The 16,176-nt window shown below is 34.5% G+C and overlaps 1 protein-coding gene across 1 annotated transcript; it reads right to left on the reverse strand.

Annotated features, from left to right (window-relative positions):
• Positions 1 to 10,340: 10,340 nt before the first annotated feature.
• Positions 10,341 to 11,898, reverse strand: LOC114118746 (succinate--CoA ligase [ADP-forming] subunit beta, mitochondrial-like). Its single transcript, XM_027980144.2, is given in 3 exon segments — positions 10,341 to 10,747; positions 10,750 to 10,773; positions 10,776 to 11,898. Coding segments are annotated over 3 exon segments (1,386 nt in total). The 5' UTR covers positions 11,875 to 11,898; the 3' UTR covers positions 10,341 to 10,484.
• Between the last annotated feature and the right edge of the window lie 4,278 nt (positions 11,899 to 16,176).

Here is a 16,176-nt window from a genome sequence, read left to right on the forward strand (position 1 = left end):
AAAGAATCTAATTTTTTTTATTTCCAAATTATTTCAAATTACTTTTTTCTATACATATCTGGCTATATACTTATTTTACCTAAAATCATATTTATTTCATAAAACATATGTTTAAAATTTATGTATTTTTCATATTTTCCTAGTGATTTAGTTCTCTAAATTCGATTTATATTATTTGCATTATTTCTAAACTTATAGGTATAGAATAATTAAATAATAAATTCTGTGTAAATAGCTTGCATTTCTAGAAATGTTTCAAATACAACTATTAGAAAAGACTTGTACAGTTTGTTTTCCAAGTATCTTATATTGTTATATTAAATCCTAAAAGCAGAATTATTTCTGGATCATAGTAACTCACTTTTCTTTTACAGCTTTTAGACCTTTCTTCAATTAAGGAAATTTGAATGATACAATACAGCTAAGTTCTTAAATACAAAAATTTATAAAGATGCGTTTTTACTGTATTATACTTTACCTTCCAATATATAATCCATTGTTTTTATTATTCTTTTTTGTGAACATGTAGGTGAAAATAAGATAAGAGCCTAGATTCATTTATTAGCTTAATTTTATGTTCTTATGTTTTCCATTCTGATTCTTGACCAACAACATTATTGTTTTACATGTTACACTCATACATTTTAGTAAACAGGAAAAAGTATATCTTTGTTATTCATCCTGAAAAAATGTTTTACAGAGCTTAGCATTCATATTAATCCAGTGAGATCACTTTATAATTCTCTCAATGCTCTAATTCTATTAATATTCAAATTTAATTGATTTAATTTTATAGAAAATTTGGAATGATATACTAATTGTATATCACTGAATGCTATATCTACATTAGCTCTCTATTATTTAGGTGAATTTTGTGTTTTTCATAGAAACTTCATTTTAGAGCTTATTCCTAACTTATTTTCATGCTGCTGTATCTATAAATAAGATATTCTCTTTCCTTATATTCTTAAATGAACCATTGTTTGTATATAAAAAGCTTTGGTTTTGTGTAACAAGTTTGCAAATGCTGGAGCTACTAAGTTACTTTACTATTTTTAGCTCATTTTCTCACTTTCCCAAAGAGTAAGCTACACTATTACATATAATTGTATTTTTCTCCTTTCTTCAAATATTAATAGTCATTATATCCTTTTCATGAATTTGCACTCACTGTTGTTGTTATTGTTCAATCGATAAGTCACATCCAACTTTTTGAGACCCCGTGGATGTCGCATGCCAGGCATCCCTGCCTTTTATTGTCTTCCTGAGTTTGCTCAAACTCATGTCCATTGAGCTGATGATGCCATCTAACCATTTCAGCCAACCTCATCCACATCTCCTCCTACCCTCAATCTTACCCAGCATCAGGATATTTTCCAATGAGTCAGCTCTTTGCATCAGGTGGTCAAAATATTAGAGCTTCAACTTTAGCTTCAGTCCTTCTTGTGAATATTCAGGGTTGATTTCCTTTAGGATTGACTGGTTTGATCTCCTTGCAGTCCAAAGGACTCTAAAGAGTCTTCTCCAGCACCACAGTTCAAAAGCATCAATTCTTCTGTGCTCAGTCTCTTTATGGTCCAGCTCTCATATCTGTACATGACTACTGGAAAGAAACAGAGCTCTGACTATGCAAACTTTTGTTGGCAAAGTGGTGTGTCTGTTCTTTAACACAGTGTCTACATTTATATACCTTTTATTCCAAGGTAAGTGAGTCTTAATTTTATGGCTACAGTCACCATCCACAGTGATTTTGGAGCTCAAGAAAATAAAATATGCCACTGTTGCCATTTTCCCCCCATCTATTTGCCATGAAGTGATGGGACTGAATGTCGTGGTCTTAGTTTTTTGGATGTTGAGTTTCAAACCAGCTTTGGGATGGTTTTGGTCACCCCCTCCTGTACAGTGTTATGAACTTCCATCCATTGTTCTTCAGGTGCTCTGTTTATCAGATCTAATCCCTTAAATCTATTTGTCACTTCCACTGAATAGTCAAGGGATTTGATTTAGGTCATACCTGAATGTCCTAGTGGTTTTCCCTACTTTCTTCAGTTTAAGTCTGAATCTTGCAGTAAGAAGCTCTTGATCTGAGCCATAGTCAGCTCCAGGTCTTTCTTTCCAGCTCAAGTTTTTACTGACTGTATTGGCTAGAGTTTCTCAAATATTCTCTAGTAAATCACAATGAAAGGTGATGAGACTGATCTTTATTACTCATATTCATACAACTATTTCTTTTTTATTATGAAAATTACTTCTGTGGAAATGAGTTTTAATCAACTTAAGAATGTAGTATTTTTCTATTTTGTTGTTGTTAAAGATTTATTTTTTTAATTTTTATTTTATTTTTTGGCTATGGTGGGTCTTCATTTCTGCACTCAGGCTTTCTCTCGTTGTGGCGAGCAGGGCCTCCTCTCTAGTAACAGTGTGCAGACTTCTCATTGCCGTGGCTTCTTTAGTTGTGGCTCCCAGGCTCTAGAGCACAGACTCAGTAGTATGAGCACACCTCAGGAATATGAGCAACTAACCAGCTTAGTTGCTCTGTGACCTGTGGGATTTTCCTAGACCAGGGATCGAACTAGTGTCCCCTGCATTGCAAGGCGGATTCTTAACCACTAAACAGTGAGGGAAGCCCTTTCTTCTATTTTTAAATTAATAGTACGAGATGATGTTTGGAGAATATCATCAAATGCAAAGCAGAACCTGTGACTAGGTTATTCTCTCCCTTGTATTAAATATAATTTAGTAGGTATGATAGAAAGAATTTTAAAGTGGCTCCCAAGATTTTTCACCTTCTGGTGTCCACACCTTGTTCCTCATTACTATTATTATGATACATGTCACTCTCATGATTAAGATATATTATGTGTTACAGTAGACTTTAAGAAAGGGAGGTTATTAAGGTGGGCCTGAATGGGTCCATTGGAAAGAATGGTGTTTTCGGATAATCTTCTCCATTTCTTTAGTCATTTTTAGTGTATGCAAGTTTTTAATTATTCTTGAAACAATTTTGCTAAGTTTACATTATCTTCAACTGTGCTTATTTTATTGGTATTTTCAATTTTTTTTCTAACTTGAAGCTTTGGTTTACCTTAACATTATTTAAATGTTTGCTTTCTATAAAAACTAAATTGGAAAAAAGTTTTAAAAATAATTTCACTGCTCAACTCTTGGAAAAGTTTTTTACTGGGGAGTATCATTGTTTGAATTTTTAAAAATTTATTTTCCAGCAAGTATTTTAAAATGTGAAAAGGACATAATTGAAAATGAGACACATGCTCTTGCACCCTGGAATTAATGTTTGCTGATATTTATTTGGATTAACTTAATTGGTTTTCAGTAAAAAATAATGAAATACAGGTACATTTGAACTCCCATTTTATCACCTCCCATTTTCCTTTCACTATCACATTCTTGCAGTGAATTCTTCAGTCCAATATTCTACATTTGTATTCATACCCTATATGTATAGCTTACTTCATGCTTTAAATTGTTATATCAATGGTTTTATTCTCCCCTCCTCTTTTTTTTACTAAATAAAAAGTCAGAGATTCAGCTTCATTGATAAATATAAAACTTTCTAATTTTTATTTGATATAATCCCTTGTAAGCATTGCTTCATTTTATTTATTAATCTCACTATATTAACATATTCATCTCATGCCATGGAATATCCTTGCATTTAGGGACTTGGACATTAGGCTGTTCATGAGTTTCCCTATAGGTACTCCTAGACGCAGAGTGATTGGATTATAGACAAACTGAAAGTCTTCTCTGGAAAAAATGTCTAATCAGGTTTTCCAATATGTATTTTAAATACAATTAAAAGTTTAGAAAAATAGAAGACATGTGACTATAAGGCACATGAAAAGATACTCAACCTTGCTTATCATTAGAGAAATACAAAAAGAAAAAAGAAATATTACCTCACACATGTCAGAATATCTATTATCAAAAATATCTACAAATATCAAGTGTTGGGGAGGATATGGAGAAAAGGAAACTCTTGTACCTTTTTGGTGAGAGTGTAAAGTGGTGCACAAGTATGGAGTTTCCCTAAAAAAGCTGAAAATAGAACTATCATATGATCCAGCAATTCCACTTTTGGGGATGTACCTGGAAAATGAAAACACTGATTCAAAGAGATATAAGCATCTTAATAGCTATTTACAATAGCAAAGATAGGAAAGCAACCCAAATGCCCATCAACAGAAAAATGAATAAATATATGGTTTGTATATACGATGAAATATTACTTTATTAAAAAATGAAATTCTCCCTTTTGCAGAAACATGGGTGGACCTAGAGAATATTACGTTTAGTAAAATAAGTCAGAGAAAGACAAATATTGTACGGTATTATGTGCAGAGCCTAAAAAAGTAATACAGATGAATGTATATACAAAACAAAAACAGACTCACATACAGAAAACAAACTAGTGTTTACCAGTGGGGAGGGGACAGGGAGGAGGGGCAAATTAGGGGTATGAGATTAAGAGATAGAAACTACCATGTGTAAAATAGATAAGCAACAAGGATATGCTTTGTAGCACAGGGAATTAAATTTTCTTACAATTACTTTAAATGGAGCATAATTTGTAAAAATATTGAGTCACTATGCTGTACACCTGAAATTAGTATCATATTATAAATTAACTATATACTTCAATAAGATAAGAATAAAAATACATACATATATAAAGAATACTAATGCTTACTCTCTTCTTTTCTTGAACCTATCACAAATTTATCAACAGATTCTAATCATTAATTTAAAAGTAGGCAAATATAATTTTTATATTGAGTTAAAATGTATTTCTTTAAAGAAAGCATATCACTTTATAAGGAAAAATACTTAGGATATATTAGCAATATCTAAAACTTTTTTAACATTACTCTCACTATATAGTATCCTTTAAATACCTATTTGTGGATGTATTTCACAATATGTAGTTTGGATCACTGGAATGATACAAATCTGTGTTTTTCCATTTATTTCTCAAAGAAGAACAATCTGAGGAAAATGTGTTTCTTGAATATTATGCTTTGTGTTTGTTTTCTAAAATGTCTCATTTTTATATAAATTAAGAGTCATTTCAAATCATATAATGTAGTGCAATGAAATGTAAACAGACATGACAAGAGACATTTCCTTCTCTGAAAAAAAAAATATTGATTTTCTTCACAGTGTTTACTCTGCATACATTTTATTTCCACCAGCTGCTTTTCCAAATCTCCATCTAAGCTGATATTGCAACTAATGGCTCAGTTCTGTTTTTGTGCTACCAGGCAGTAAAAGTGCACTCTTAATGAAAAATACACTTTTGAAATAAAATATATAAAGTTTTAAATGGTAAAACTTTACCACTTATTTTCAAATTAGTGATTAACTTCCTAGGTTCAGTCTCTTAGATAGTACTAAAAGCAACAGAATAATTGAAATAATGCCGTCAATAACTGAATAAGTGTTCATTTATTTGTATATCTTTAGAACACAGATACATTATGGCAGAGAGTAGTATTATTTTCAAAATTCAAAGTTAGGTGAATATCATCTACAACCTGAGTGATATATTTTCTGAAGGGTACAGATTACTTCTGGGTGTCAAGCTATCTATGAAAGTCTATCTTTTGATCAGATTAAGTTGAGTGTGTGTGTGTATTGGGGGGAGGGTATCATTAATAGCCACATTTAACTTCTGCTAGTTTTTCTTTAAAACTTTTAATCTTATATTGGAGTATAGTCGATCAGGGCTTCCCACGTGACTCAGTGGGGAACAAATCTGCCTGCAACGCATAAGATGCGGAAGACAAAGGATCCATCCCTGGGTGGGGAAGATCCCCTGGAGAAGGGAATGGCTGCCCACTCCAGTATTCTTTCCTGGAGAATCCCATGGACAGAGGAGCCTAGGGGGGCTGCAGTTCATAGCGCTGCAAAGAGTCAGACAAGACTGAAGCAACTGAGCACACATACATAGCCATCAACGGTGTTAAGATAGTCTCAGGTGGCTAACAAAGGGACTCAGCCATACTCTTCTGCTATCTTTGAAACAATCTTGGTTGTTTCTAAACCTACTGCTTACATTTGGATTTATTGTAGAGAGAAAATATGCCATTTTCTCCAGTTCAGTTCAGTTCAGTCGCTTAATTGTGTCTGACTCTTTGCGACCCCATGAATTGCAGCACGCTAGGCCTCCCTGTCCATCACTAACTCCTGAAACTTACCCAGACTCATCTCCATCGAGTCAGTGATACCATCCAGCCATCTCATCCTCTGTTGTCCCCTTCTCCTCCTGCCCCCAATCCCTCCCAGCATCAGGGTCTTTTTCAATAAATCAACTCTTCTCATCAGGTGGCCAAACTATTGGAGTTTCAGCTTCAGCATCAGTCCTTCCAATGAACACCCAGGACTGATCTCCTTTAGGATGGACTGGTTGGATCTCCTTGCAGAGTTTCTATCAAATTCTGACATTTTCAAATTTGGCAATTTAAAGGTTATAATGATTGCTTTAATAATTCATAATCACCTAATTCTATCTTTACTATTGATTTCTGTTTGCTTTTAACATTTCCATTTATTGATTTATTTATTCAATGTATTGGATCTTTAAAAATGCTGATGCTTAGATCTGAAAATTGACTTTTTGATAAAGCAGATTTTAATGTTCATTCTAATTAATAATGCTTTAAAATATATTCAAACTCTCTTTAGTATATGTTACTGTATTAGTTTCCTATAGCTGCTGATACAGATGGCCACAAACTTGGTGGCTTAAAACAGCAGAAATTTATTCTCTTATAGTTCTAGTGGGCAAAAGCTTGAAATTTTATCATTGCGATGAAATGAGAATGTCAGCAGGGCCATGCTCTTTACAGCAACTCTAGGGAAGAATCTCATCCTTACCTTTCCCAGCTTCTGGTGGCTACAGAATATGGTGGTTTATGGCTGCATCAGTCTAGTCTTTGAATCTCTCTGCTCCAACTTCACATTGCCTTCTCAATGTTTCACATCTCCTCCTGCTCTCCTCTTATAAGTATATGTGTAATGGCAATTAGGGCTCACCTAGGTAATCTGGGAAAAACTCCTATCTCAGTATTCTTAAATTAATCACATCTGCAAAGACCACTCCCCTGACCCCCAGCCTTAAGGAAAAAAAGCAAAGTAAGGTAACATTCACAGGTTCTAGGGATTAAGACATGGATATCTGCCAGGCTCTTCTGTCCATGGGATTCTCCACGTAAGGATACTATAGTGGGTACCCATTTCCTTCTCCAGGGGATCTTCCCAACCCAAGGATTGAACCCGAGTCTCCCGGGATGCAGGCAGATACATTACCACTGAGCCACCAGGGAAGCCCCTGTGGATATCTTCAGGGGTGCATTCTCAGCTCACTCGGTATTAATTTTCTTTACATTTATCAGTTTCCCTATGATCTAGCTTTTTATTATGGTTTATTTTTGCTGATGCATGATGCCCATGAAATGGACACAGAAACTCTGCCTTGCATACTTTTGCCTCTCTTCAGTGTTTATTCTTTTCAAGTAGTCATTATCTAGAGAAACTCAGAGAATGTGCTTGCTTACTGTATGACTATGAAGCTTCTGTTTTTAGAATCTTCTCATTTACTTCAGGCACCTAATTGCTTTATTCAGGTTTTTGCTGCCAGTATTTACTGTGGGTTCCTTTGTTAGCTTGCTGAAGTTAAGTACCAGAATCTTAATAAATATTTAAGCTTGTTTTTTTTTTTTTGGTTTGTTTGTTTTCCTCTTGGTCTTTAGGATATAAGATTCCAAGAAACTACAAAGCTGCCTCATACTGTATTGTGTAGAGATACAATAGTATCTATACAATAGTATCACCAAAAAATTATTTATGAGCAAAGAATAGGAATATGTATATTTAACACAGAAATTGTTTAATTGCTATGTTAACTTCATATGATAGGTGATTCTGTGCTTCAAAAAATAGTTTGTAGAATATTTAATAGCACAGAAAGTGATAGTGATGAAGTATAGTGATGAAAGTATAGTGATGAAGAATAAAGCAAGTTATAAGAGAACAGAAACATAATAATTTCAAAAAGTTTCATTATATATAGACCTTCCCCTCTTGCTTATTTGTAACCTTTATCTCCGGAAGTAAACTTCCTGGCTTCAATCATTTATTTAAAATTCATTTATTTATTCAACCCTAGTACACATATGGGCTTCCCTGATGGCTCAGACGGTGAAGAATCTGCCTACAGTGCAGGAGACCTGGGTTCGATCTCTGGGTCGGGAAGATTCTCTGGGTCGGGAAGATCCTCTGGGGAATAAAATGGCAACCCACTCCAGTATTCTTGCCTGGAGAATCCCATGGACAGAGGAGCCTGGCGGGCTACAGTCCACGGGGTCGTAAAGAGTCAGGCACAATGGAGCGTTTAACACAACCACCACAGCACACACCTCGTGATCTTTCAGCGTGACCGAGCCATAATCCAGCGAGGAACAGATATGCCAACTAGAGTGCAGTGTTCATGTAGTATTTCTCTTGTCTTTAGCCTTTAAAAATTCCAGTTAAAACACTGCTTCCCAAGTTACTTCTGTCAGTTCCTTTCCCCCCACCTCTAGTGAGATCACATCATGCATTTTTAAGGAAATATATTAATTTGTCACCATCTGCATTGCATTATGAGCTCCCCTAATATTCTGGTTGATTTTTAATTGACTATTATATTCAGTCTTTGTGGCATAAAATTATATGGGTTTTGAAAATGCATGCATGCATGCAGTCATGTGTTCAGTACCACACAAATGTTTCCGTCACCCTAAAAAGTCCCATTGTGTAGCTTCTTATTAGTAAATGCTTCTTAAACTTCCTACCATCTTAATTATAGTCTCTTTCACAGCAATAGTTTTGCTTTTTCGAAAATTCCATATAAATGGCATCATATAAAACACAGCCTTGGGGTTCTGGCTCCTTTCATATAGCTAAATATATTCATTCATGAGCTGTGTGAATCAGTAGTTCCTTTAATTTTAATTAGAGTTGTCCCTCAGTATCCTAGCAGGGCACTGGTTTCAGGACCATGGATTGGTACCAAAATACACAAGTGCTTGTCTCATACATAAAATAAAATAATATTTGCATATAATCTACCTATCTATCCTCATATACTTTAATTCATCTCTAGAATACTTACAGTGCCTAATACAATGTAAATGCTATGTAAATAGTTTCTGACATACAGAAAATCCAAGTTTTACTTTTTGGAAATTTCTGGAATTAAAAAAAAAAAATCTTTTCAATCCACAGTCAGTTAAACCCATAGATGCATGCAGCCTTAGAAGTAGGTTGTATGCCTTACCATAGTTTTTCTATTGACATATTGGACATGAGACTGCACATCATTGTTCCTCTTAGTTTTAGGCAATTTTGAAAAACATTGCTATACACATTATAATATGGATTTTGGTATGAATATATTTTCAACTTGAGTAAATAAGAAAAGTAGAAGTTCTAGGTCAGTAAGTCTGTTGAGTCAAGCTGCAGACTAGATGGAACACTGTATTCATGACACCTATAGGTTAGTTAAGAGTACATGCTTCTCACTTGAATATTTTCTTTGGTGAAGCATCTGTTCAGATATTTCTCTGCTCATTTTTTTTTTATCTTTAGATTGCTTTATTATATGCAAATATCATTCCTAGTACACAATCTATGAATCAGTTCCTCAGAGGTATTTAGTGCAATGTTAAACACATCACTTTTTACTGTGTTTACTTAAAAAGGAAAAAAAAATCCAAATCACATTGGGAGATCTTTATTAATTTAAATTGATATTGTTAATTTTGTCTGCCAAGTCCTTAGTAAATAGACCCTTATTTGATACAAACTTCCAGGTTCTTCATAACACAGGATCATCATGAGGACTAGCAGTTATCAAGAGTTTTGTAATGATTAAAATAATGCTCAAACAATTCATAAGTTACTTCACCGAAATACTTAAAAGAATATTCTGGGGAGTGTTTGAAAGATCTGCTTATAAATAGTGACTGATATACTTAGTTAAGTATTTGGTGCTGAAGATAAACACTTCTTATATAAAACATTGTTTTAATACATTGCTCTACTGATGAAACTAGTTTATTAGATATAATACATTTCTAACACTAAAGAATAAAGCTTTATCTTCATATTTACTTTATTCATAAGACTCTTATCAATGAAGAATGCTGTACCCAACAATAATAAACTGGGCACTGGCATATTCTGTAAAAGTGGAAAAGCTGCAACAGAACAGACCAGATAACTGCCTTACACATTCTTTACACAAACAGCCCCTTTCGAATAGAAATAAACGCGGACCAAACGCTTTTAGTTTTTATGCCTAGGTGGTAATTACAAAGCTGCACACGCTTAAGAGAAAAGGAACAACAGTGATACAGAACACAGTATTTTTAACAATTATAACACATTTAACATCCTCAGTCGACCACTGGATTCTCAGATCAGATTGGCAACTGAAATTTCACATCCACCTGGGCTTGCTTGGCTAAGGTCACTATCTCAGAGAGCTTCACAACCATTTTAGCAGCTTCGTCCAAGTCATCACAAGCAAGAATTTTAAGTCCACTGTCCGCTATCAGTGCCTTAGCATCATCAACTCGTGTACCTTGTAACCGTACCACGATCGGTATTTTAATTTCCAAATCCTTTACTGCCATGACTATACCCTGTGCAATAACGTCACACCGCATGATTCCTCCAAAATGTTGACCAAAATAGACAGTACCTTTTATCTGAAGTGATAAGTTTAAACGCTTCTGTTACTTGATGGACTGTGGCACCACCACCAACATCAAGAAAGTTAGCTGGAGTCCCTCCATGGAGTTTTATTATATCCATCGTAGCCATAGCCAAACCAGCACCGTTCACGAGACAGCCTATATTTCCGTCAAGGCCAATGTAGTTGAGATCTGCCTTAGCTGCATCTTTGTCCCTTTCATCTTCCTGGGTCCAGTCCTGCAGGTCAAAGATTTTCTTCTGTCAGTAAGCTGAATTAGCATCAAAATTGATCTTTGCATCCATACACAGCACAGCTCCATCTGAATCCTCTACCATTGGATTTATTTCTACCATGGTTGCATCGTATTTCAGAAAAAGGTCATAAAGCTTGATCATGTTTTCTGCTGCAGAATCCACAATACTGGCTGGAAATCCCATCTTCTCTGCAAGCCGGACAGCTTGTTCCTTTTTGATGCCTTCTACGATATCGATAGGCTCTTTAACTATGGCCTCAGGAGTCTCAGCAGCAACATCTTCAATGTTGACACCACCGTGAGAACTTCCTATTAATACAGGACCTTGAAATGACCTTTCCATTGTGATTGCAAAGTAGTATTCTCTCCTGGGATATCTTCGTTCACAAACCAATACTTGATTGCATATCCTGCCCTTTTCTCCTGTTTGCTTGGTAAACAACTTTTTCCCAATCATTTGTGAGGAAACAGCTTTTGCTTCTTCTGGAGAGAAAACTATCTTCACTCCACCTTTGAGGCCACTTTCAAATGTTCCTTTTCCTCTGCCACCAGCCAAAACTTGCGCCTTTATCACAACATCTTTTGAACCTAATTTTTTGGCAATTGCATAAGCTTCATCTGGTGACTTAGCCACATGTCCTTTGGGAATAGAGACGCCAGCTTCCTGCAACAATTCCATACTCAGGTATTCATGCAGCGAGAGATTCCTTTGCTGTTGATGCTGTATTTGGACTCCATGGTTGTTAAACAATCCAAAGCTTCCCAGGACCTGGGCGGCGGCCGGCAGCGCCGTCCGGGGTCGGTGGCTCTTCAGGGTGGCGGCAGCCAAGAGCCGGCTGTAGAACACCGAGGCCGCCATTTCTCAGTCCGACCAAGTCCCCTCTGCTCATTTTTTAATTAGGTTGTTGCATTTTGTTTTCAGTGTTCTTTATATATCTTAGATATAAGTTTTTTACCAGATACTCAAATCTTTGTGGTTTGCATTTTCTTTCCCTTAATGTTGTTTTTTAAAGGATAAAGTTTCTTTTAAAAATTTCTGATAAAGTCCAATGTATCATTTTCTCTTCCACAAATAATCATTTTAATGTTATATATAAAAATATGTGGCAAGACTCCCATTTGTGAAGATTTCCTTCAGTATATTCTTCTAAAGTTTTATAGTTTTACTGTGTAAATCTAGAACAATGATCTGTCTGAGTTAGTTCAGTTCAGTCGCTCAGGTGTGTCTGACTCTTTGAGACTCTACGGACTTAAGTATGCCATTTATTATAATTCTCATGTAAAATTTGATATACCTATTCAAATAATTTTTGACTTTCCCATATGGATGTCTAATTTTTCTGGTACCCTTATTGACAAGACTATCCATTCTCCACTGAATTTTCATTGAAATTTTAAAAATTATCACCCTATATCTGTGTAGTCTTTTTTTTTTTTTTGCACTCTCTGGGCTATTCCTATCAGCTATGAGACTATCCTTTAGTCAGTACAACAATCTTAATTATTATAACTTTATCGTAAGTCTTGAAATCAAGGTGTGAGCCCTCCAAATTTGTATGTGTGTGTATGTGTTTCAAGAATAATTTTGGCCACTCTAACTCCTTTGTCATCTCATTTTGATTGTAGAAACAGCTTGTTACAAAATCCGATATCTATGAGAGTTCGCCAGGGTTTGGGTTGCATAGTATCTATAAGTAATACAATTGCAGCGAGTAGACATTTTAATAGTATTGTCCAATCCATTAGGTTTTACTAATTTCTTGCATTAGTATTTTATAGTAAATAACATACAGATTCTGGATATATTTTGGTGCATTTATCCCTAAGTATTTATATTCTGTTTTTGGAGTGCTATTTAAATGCATTGTTGTTGCTGTTTGTATGAGTGTGTGCCTGTTAATAGACACTGTTTTTTTTTATAGCACTTAAGGTTATCAGCAAAAGTGAGAAGCAAGGACACAGAATTCACATTACCCTCTGCCTTCACAAACACAAAGCCTCCTCCACTATTACCATCCTGCACCACGGTGACACATTTATTACAGTCAGTGAACCAACATTGGCATATTATTATCAGTCAAAGCCTGTGGTTTACATTTGGGTTTATTCTTGATATTGTATATTCCATAGGTTTTGACAAATGTATAATGACATATGTTCACAATTTTTATATCATACATTATAGTTTCACTGCCTTGAAATTCCTCTGGACTCTGCCTATTCCATCTCAGCCTATCTCTGAACTCCTGGCAACTGCTGATTTTATCACCATAGTTTTGCTTTTTCCAGAAGGTCATATACTTAGGATCATATAGTACGAATCTTTTGCAGATTGTGTTTTTACACTTAATAATGTACTTTCCATATCTTTTCAACTTGAAAGCTTATTTCTTTTCAGTGTTAAATAGTATTCTATTCTACAGGTATACCATTATTTGTTTATCCATTCACCTCCTGAAGAGCATTTTGGTTGCTTCCAAGTTTTGGCAATTATGAATGAAGCTGCTATTGGCATTCATGTGCAGATTTTTGTACGAACTGAATGTTTTTACTTCAAATTCTGATTGTATTCCAGTGGCATATAGGACTATGATTGATATTTGTATATTGATATTGAATCTTATAATCTTTTTCAACTCATTTGTTAATTCTAGCAATTATTTTTATATTTGTTAAAATTAAATTTCATTTTACTCTTTTCTTTTCAACCCATGTTCGTTGTGTTTTCTTTCCTTTCGCACTGCCTAGCTCTAAATTCAGAGAAGGCAATGCAACCCACTCCGGTACTCTTGGCTGGAAAATACCATGGACGGAGGGGCCTGGTAGGCTGCAGTCCATGGGGTCACTAAGAGTCGGACATGATTGAGCGACTTCTATTTCATTTTTCACTTTCATGCATTGGAGAAGGAAATGGCAACCCACTCTAGTGTTCTTGCCTGGAGAATCCCAGGGATGGGGGAGCCTGGTGGGCTGCCATCTCTGGGGTCGCACAGAGTTGGACACGACTGAAGCGACTTAGCAGCAGCAACAGCAGCAGCTCTAAATTTGTCAAGTTTAATATGAGTCATAAGTAAGAATGTTTTTGTTTTGTTCCTTCTCTTGGAAAAAAATCAGCTTCTCACCAATAAATATAGTCAACTGTATCTCTATTCAGGATCCAGTCTGGCTAAATATCAATCAATATTATTGGCCTTTTCAATGAAATAGCTTTTGTTTCATTAATTTCTCCTATTTTTCTGTTTTAAATTTCACTTATTTCTGTTCTAAACTCCATTATTTCTTACTTTTGCTTGCTTTTAATGTGCTTTTCTTTCTCCAGTTGCTCAATGATAGAAGCAATTTTTGTTACAGATTTTAGTTTTTTTAATATAAAAATTTAATGCTATAAATTTTCTTCTAATCAGTGTTATACCTGCACCCCATAAATTGTGTTATGTTGTATTTTATTATTTTCTTACTTCAAAATATTATAAAAATTTCCTCTAGATTCCCTTTTCAGTCTATGGGTTATTTAGGGGGATTATTTTAGAATTTCTTTTTTCTTTTTTTTTTTTTAGTTTTTATTTTTTTAATTTTAAAATCTTTCATTCTTACATAGAATTTCTTTCTATTATCGCTTTCAGGTTTCCTTATATTATATTTTAGGAACATATAGTGTATAATATATGTTATTTTAAACTGGTAAAGTGTGAATCATGGTCTTTCTTTCTGAATGTTTCATGTGGACTCAAGAAGAATGTATACTCTGTTGGGTGGATTGTTATACAAATGTCAATTAGAATAAGTTGGTCAGTTGTCTTTTGCAGGTCATCTATAGCTGAACTAATTTTCTACCTAATTGGTCACTCAGTTACTGTGAGAGGAGTGTTGAAGTCTCCAATTATGATTGTGGATTATTTTCTCCTTTTATATCTATTAATTTTATCTCATGTGTTTCAAAATTCTAATTGAGCAGCAGGTTATGACTGTCTTTAACCCTGATGATATATCCATCTCCTTTTCCCCCAAATTTTAATGATTATCTTGGGTTGCAACATACATTCTAAAATAATCTGAATCTACATTTAATATTATGTGGCTTGATTTATAGTAGAAGAAAGTTTTATATTCCCTATTAATTCCTCCCATCTTTTGTGCTGTTTTAATCAAACCTTTCACTTTTTCTCATGCTGTAAATATAATATGTTGTTCTAACTTTTGCTCCAAAGTTACTTTTCTTTTAGAGCTATTAAAATTGGAATATTTTATTTTCATTAACTTCATTTCTGAAGTTCATCATCTCTTTATGGAGATCCATGATTTGATTAAACTGTACTCTTTGTGACTAAATAACGTATCCTCATCTTCTCTGAGGTAATGTTGCAGAGGTAAACCTGCAAGAGGTTACAACTCTCATAAGCCTGCAGACCTTGGAGTTTTCACACTGTTTCGCTATCCAACACTTTGGCCTTTATCAATTTTTAAACATTTCTAGCTTAATCATTTTACTGGCTTAAACGGTTGGTGTTGCCTCAAGTAAGCAGTGGAGAAGGCAATGGCTACCCACTCCAGTGTTCTTGCCTGTAGAATCCAATGGACAGAGGAGCCTGGTGGGCTGCAGTTAGAGTCGGACACGACTGAAGTGACTTAGCAGCAGCAGCAAGAAAGCAAATCTTGGCATTTTGCTTCTCCCAACAAACGTCTCTCTCTCTCCAGATTTAGGGTTGGTTGTTGATATCACTTCACCTGTGGCTTCAAAAAGAGATAATTTGTGATTTTCCCAGTAGATTTTTTTTGTAAGGATGAGAACAACAGTCATTTCAGCTCTTCCTCTGTCACATGAAACCAGGTGTTCAGTAATTTTGTTTTGAAATAAAATACACATAAAATAGTCAGTTTAATTCAAAGATAACAATATCTGTTTATAAAATTTAGGTTCACATATTGAGCTTTTCTACATTTTTCAGTATAGTAAAATTTCCCTGAGGTTATCATAATCAGAAAAATATTATTAAATTATAGGATTATGAGTTTCAGTGTAGTGAATTAAAGAAGAATTAGAATGGAGGTTTGTAGGGGGCAATAGTTTATTTGATAATAAGTTATTTGATAATAAGTACTTAAAATATGATTATGAAAAACTATAAATAAATGTGAACTTTTTCCTAATTTTTTGCTATTT

Source organism: Ovis aries, chromosome 16 (genome assembly GCF_016772045.2).
Source record: "Ovis aries strain OAR_USU_Benz2616 breed Rambouillet chromosome 16, ARS-UI_Ramb_v3.0, whole genome shotgun sequence".
Taxonomy (NCBI): Eukaryota; Metazoa; Chordata; class Mammalia; order Artiodactyla; family Bovidae; genus Ovis; species Ovis aries.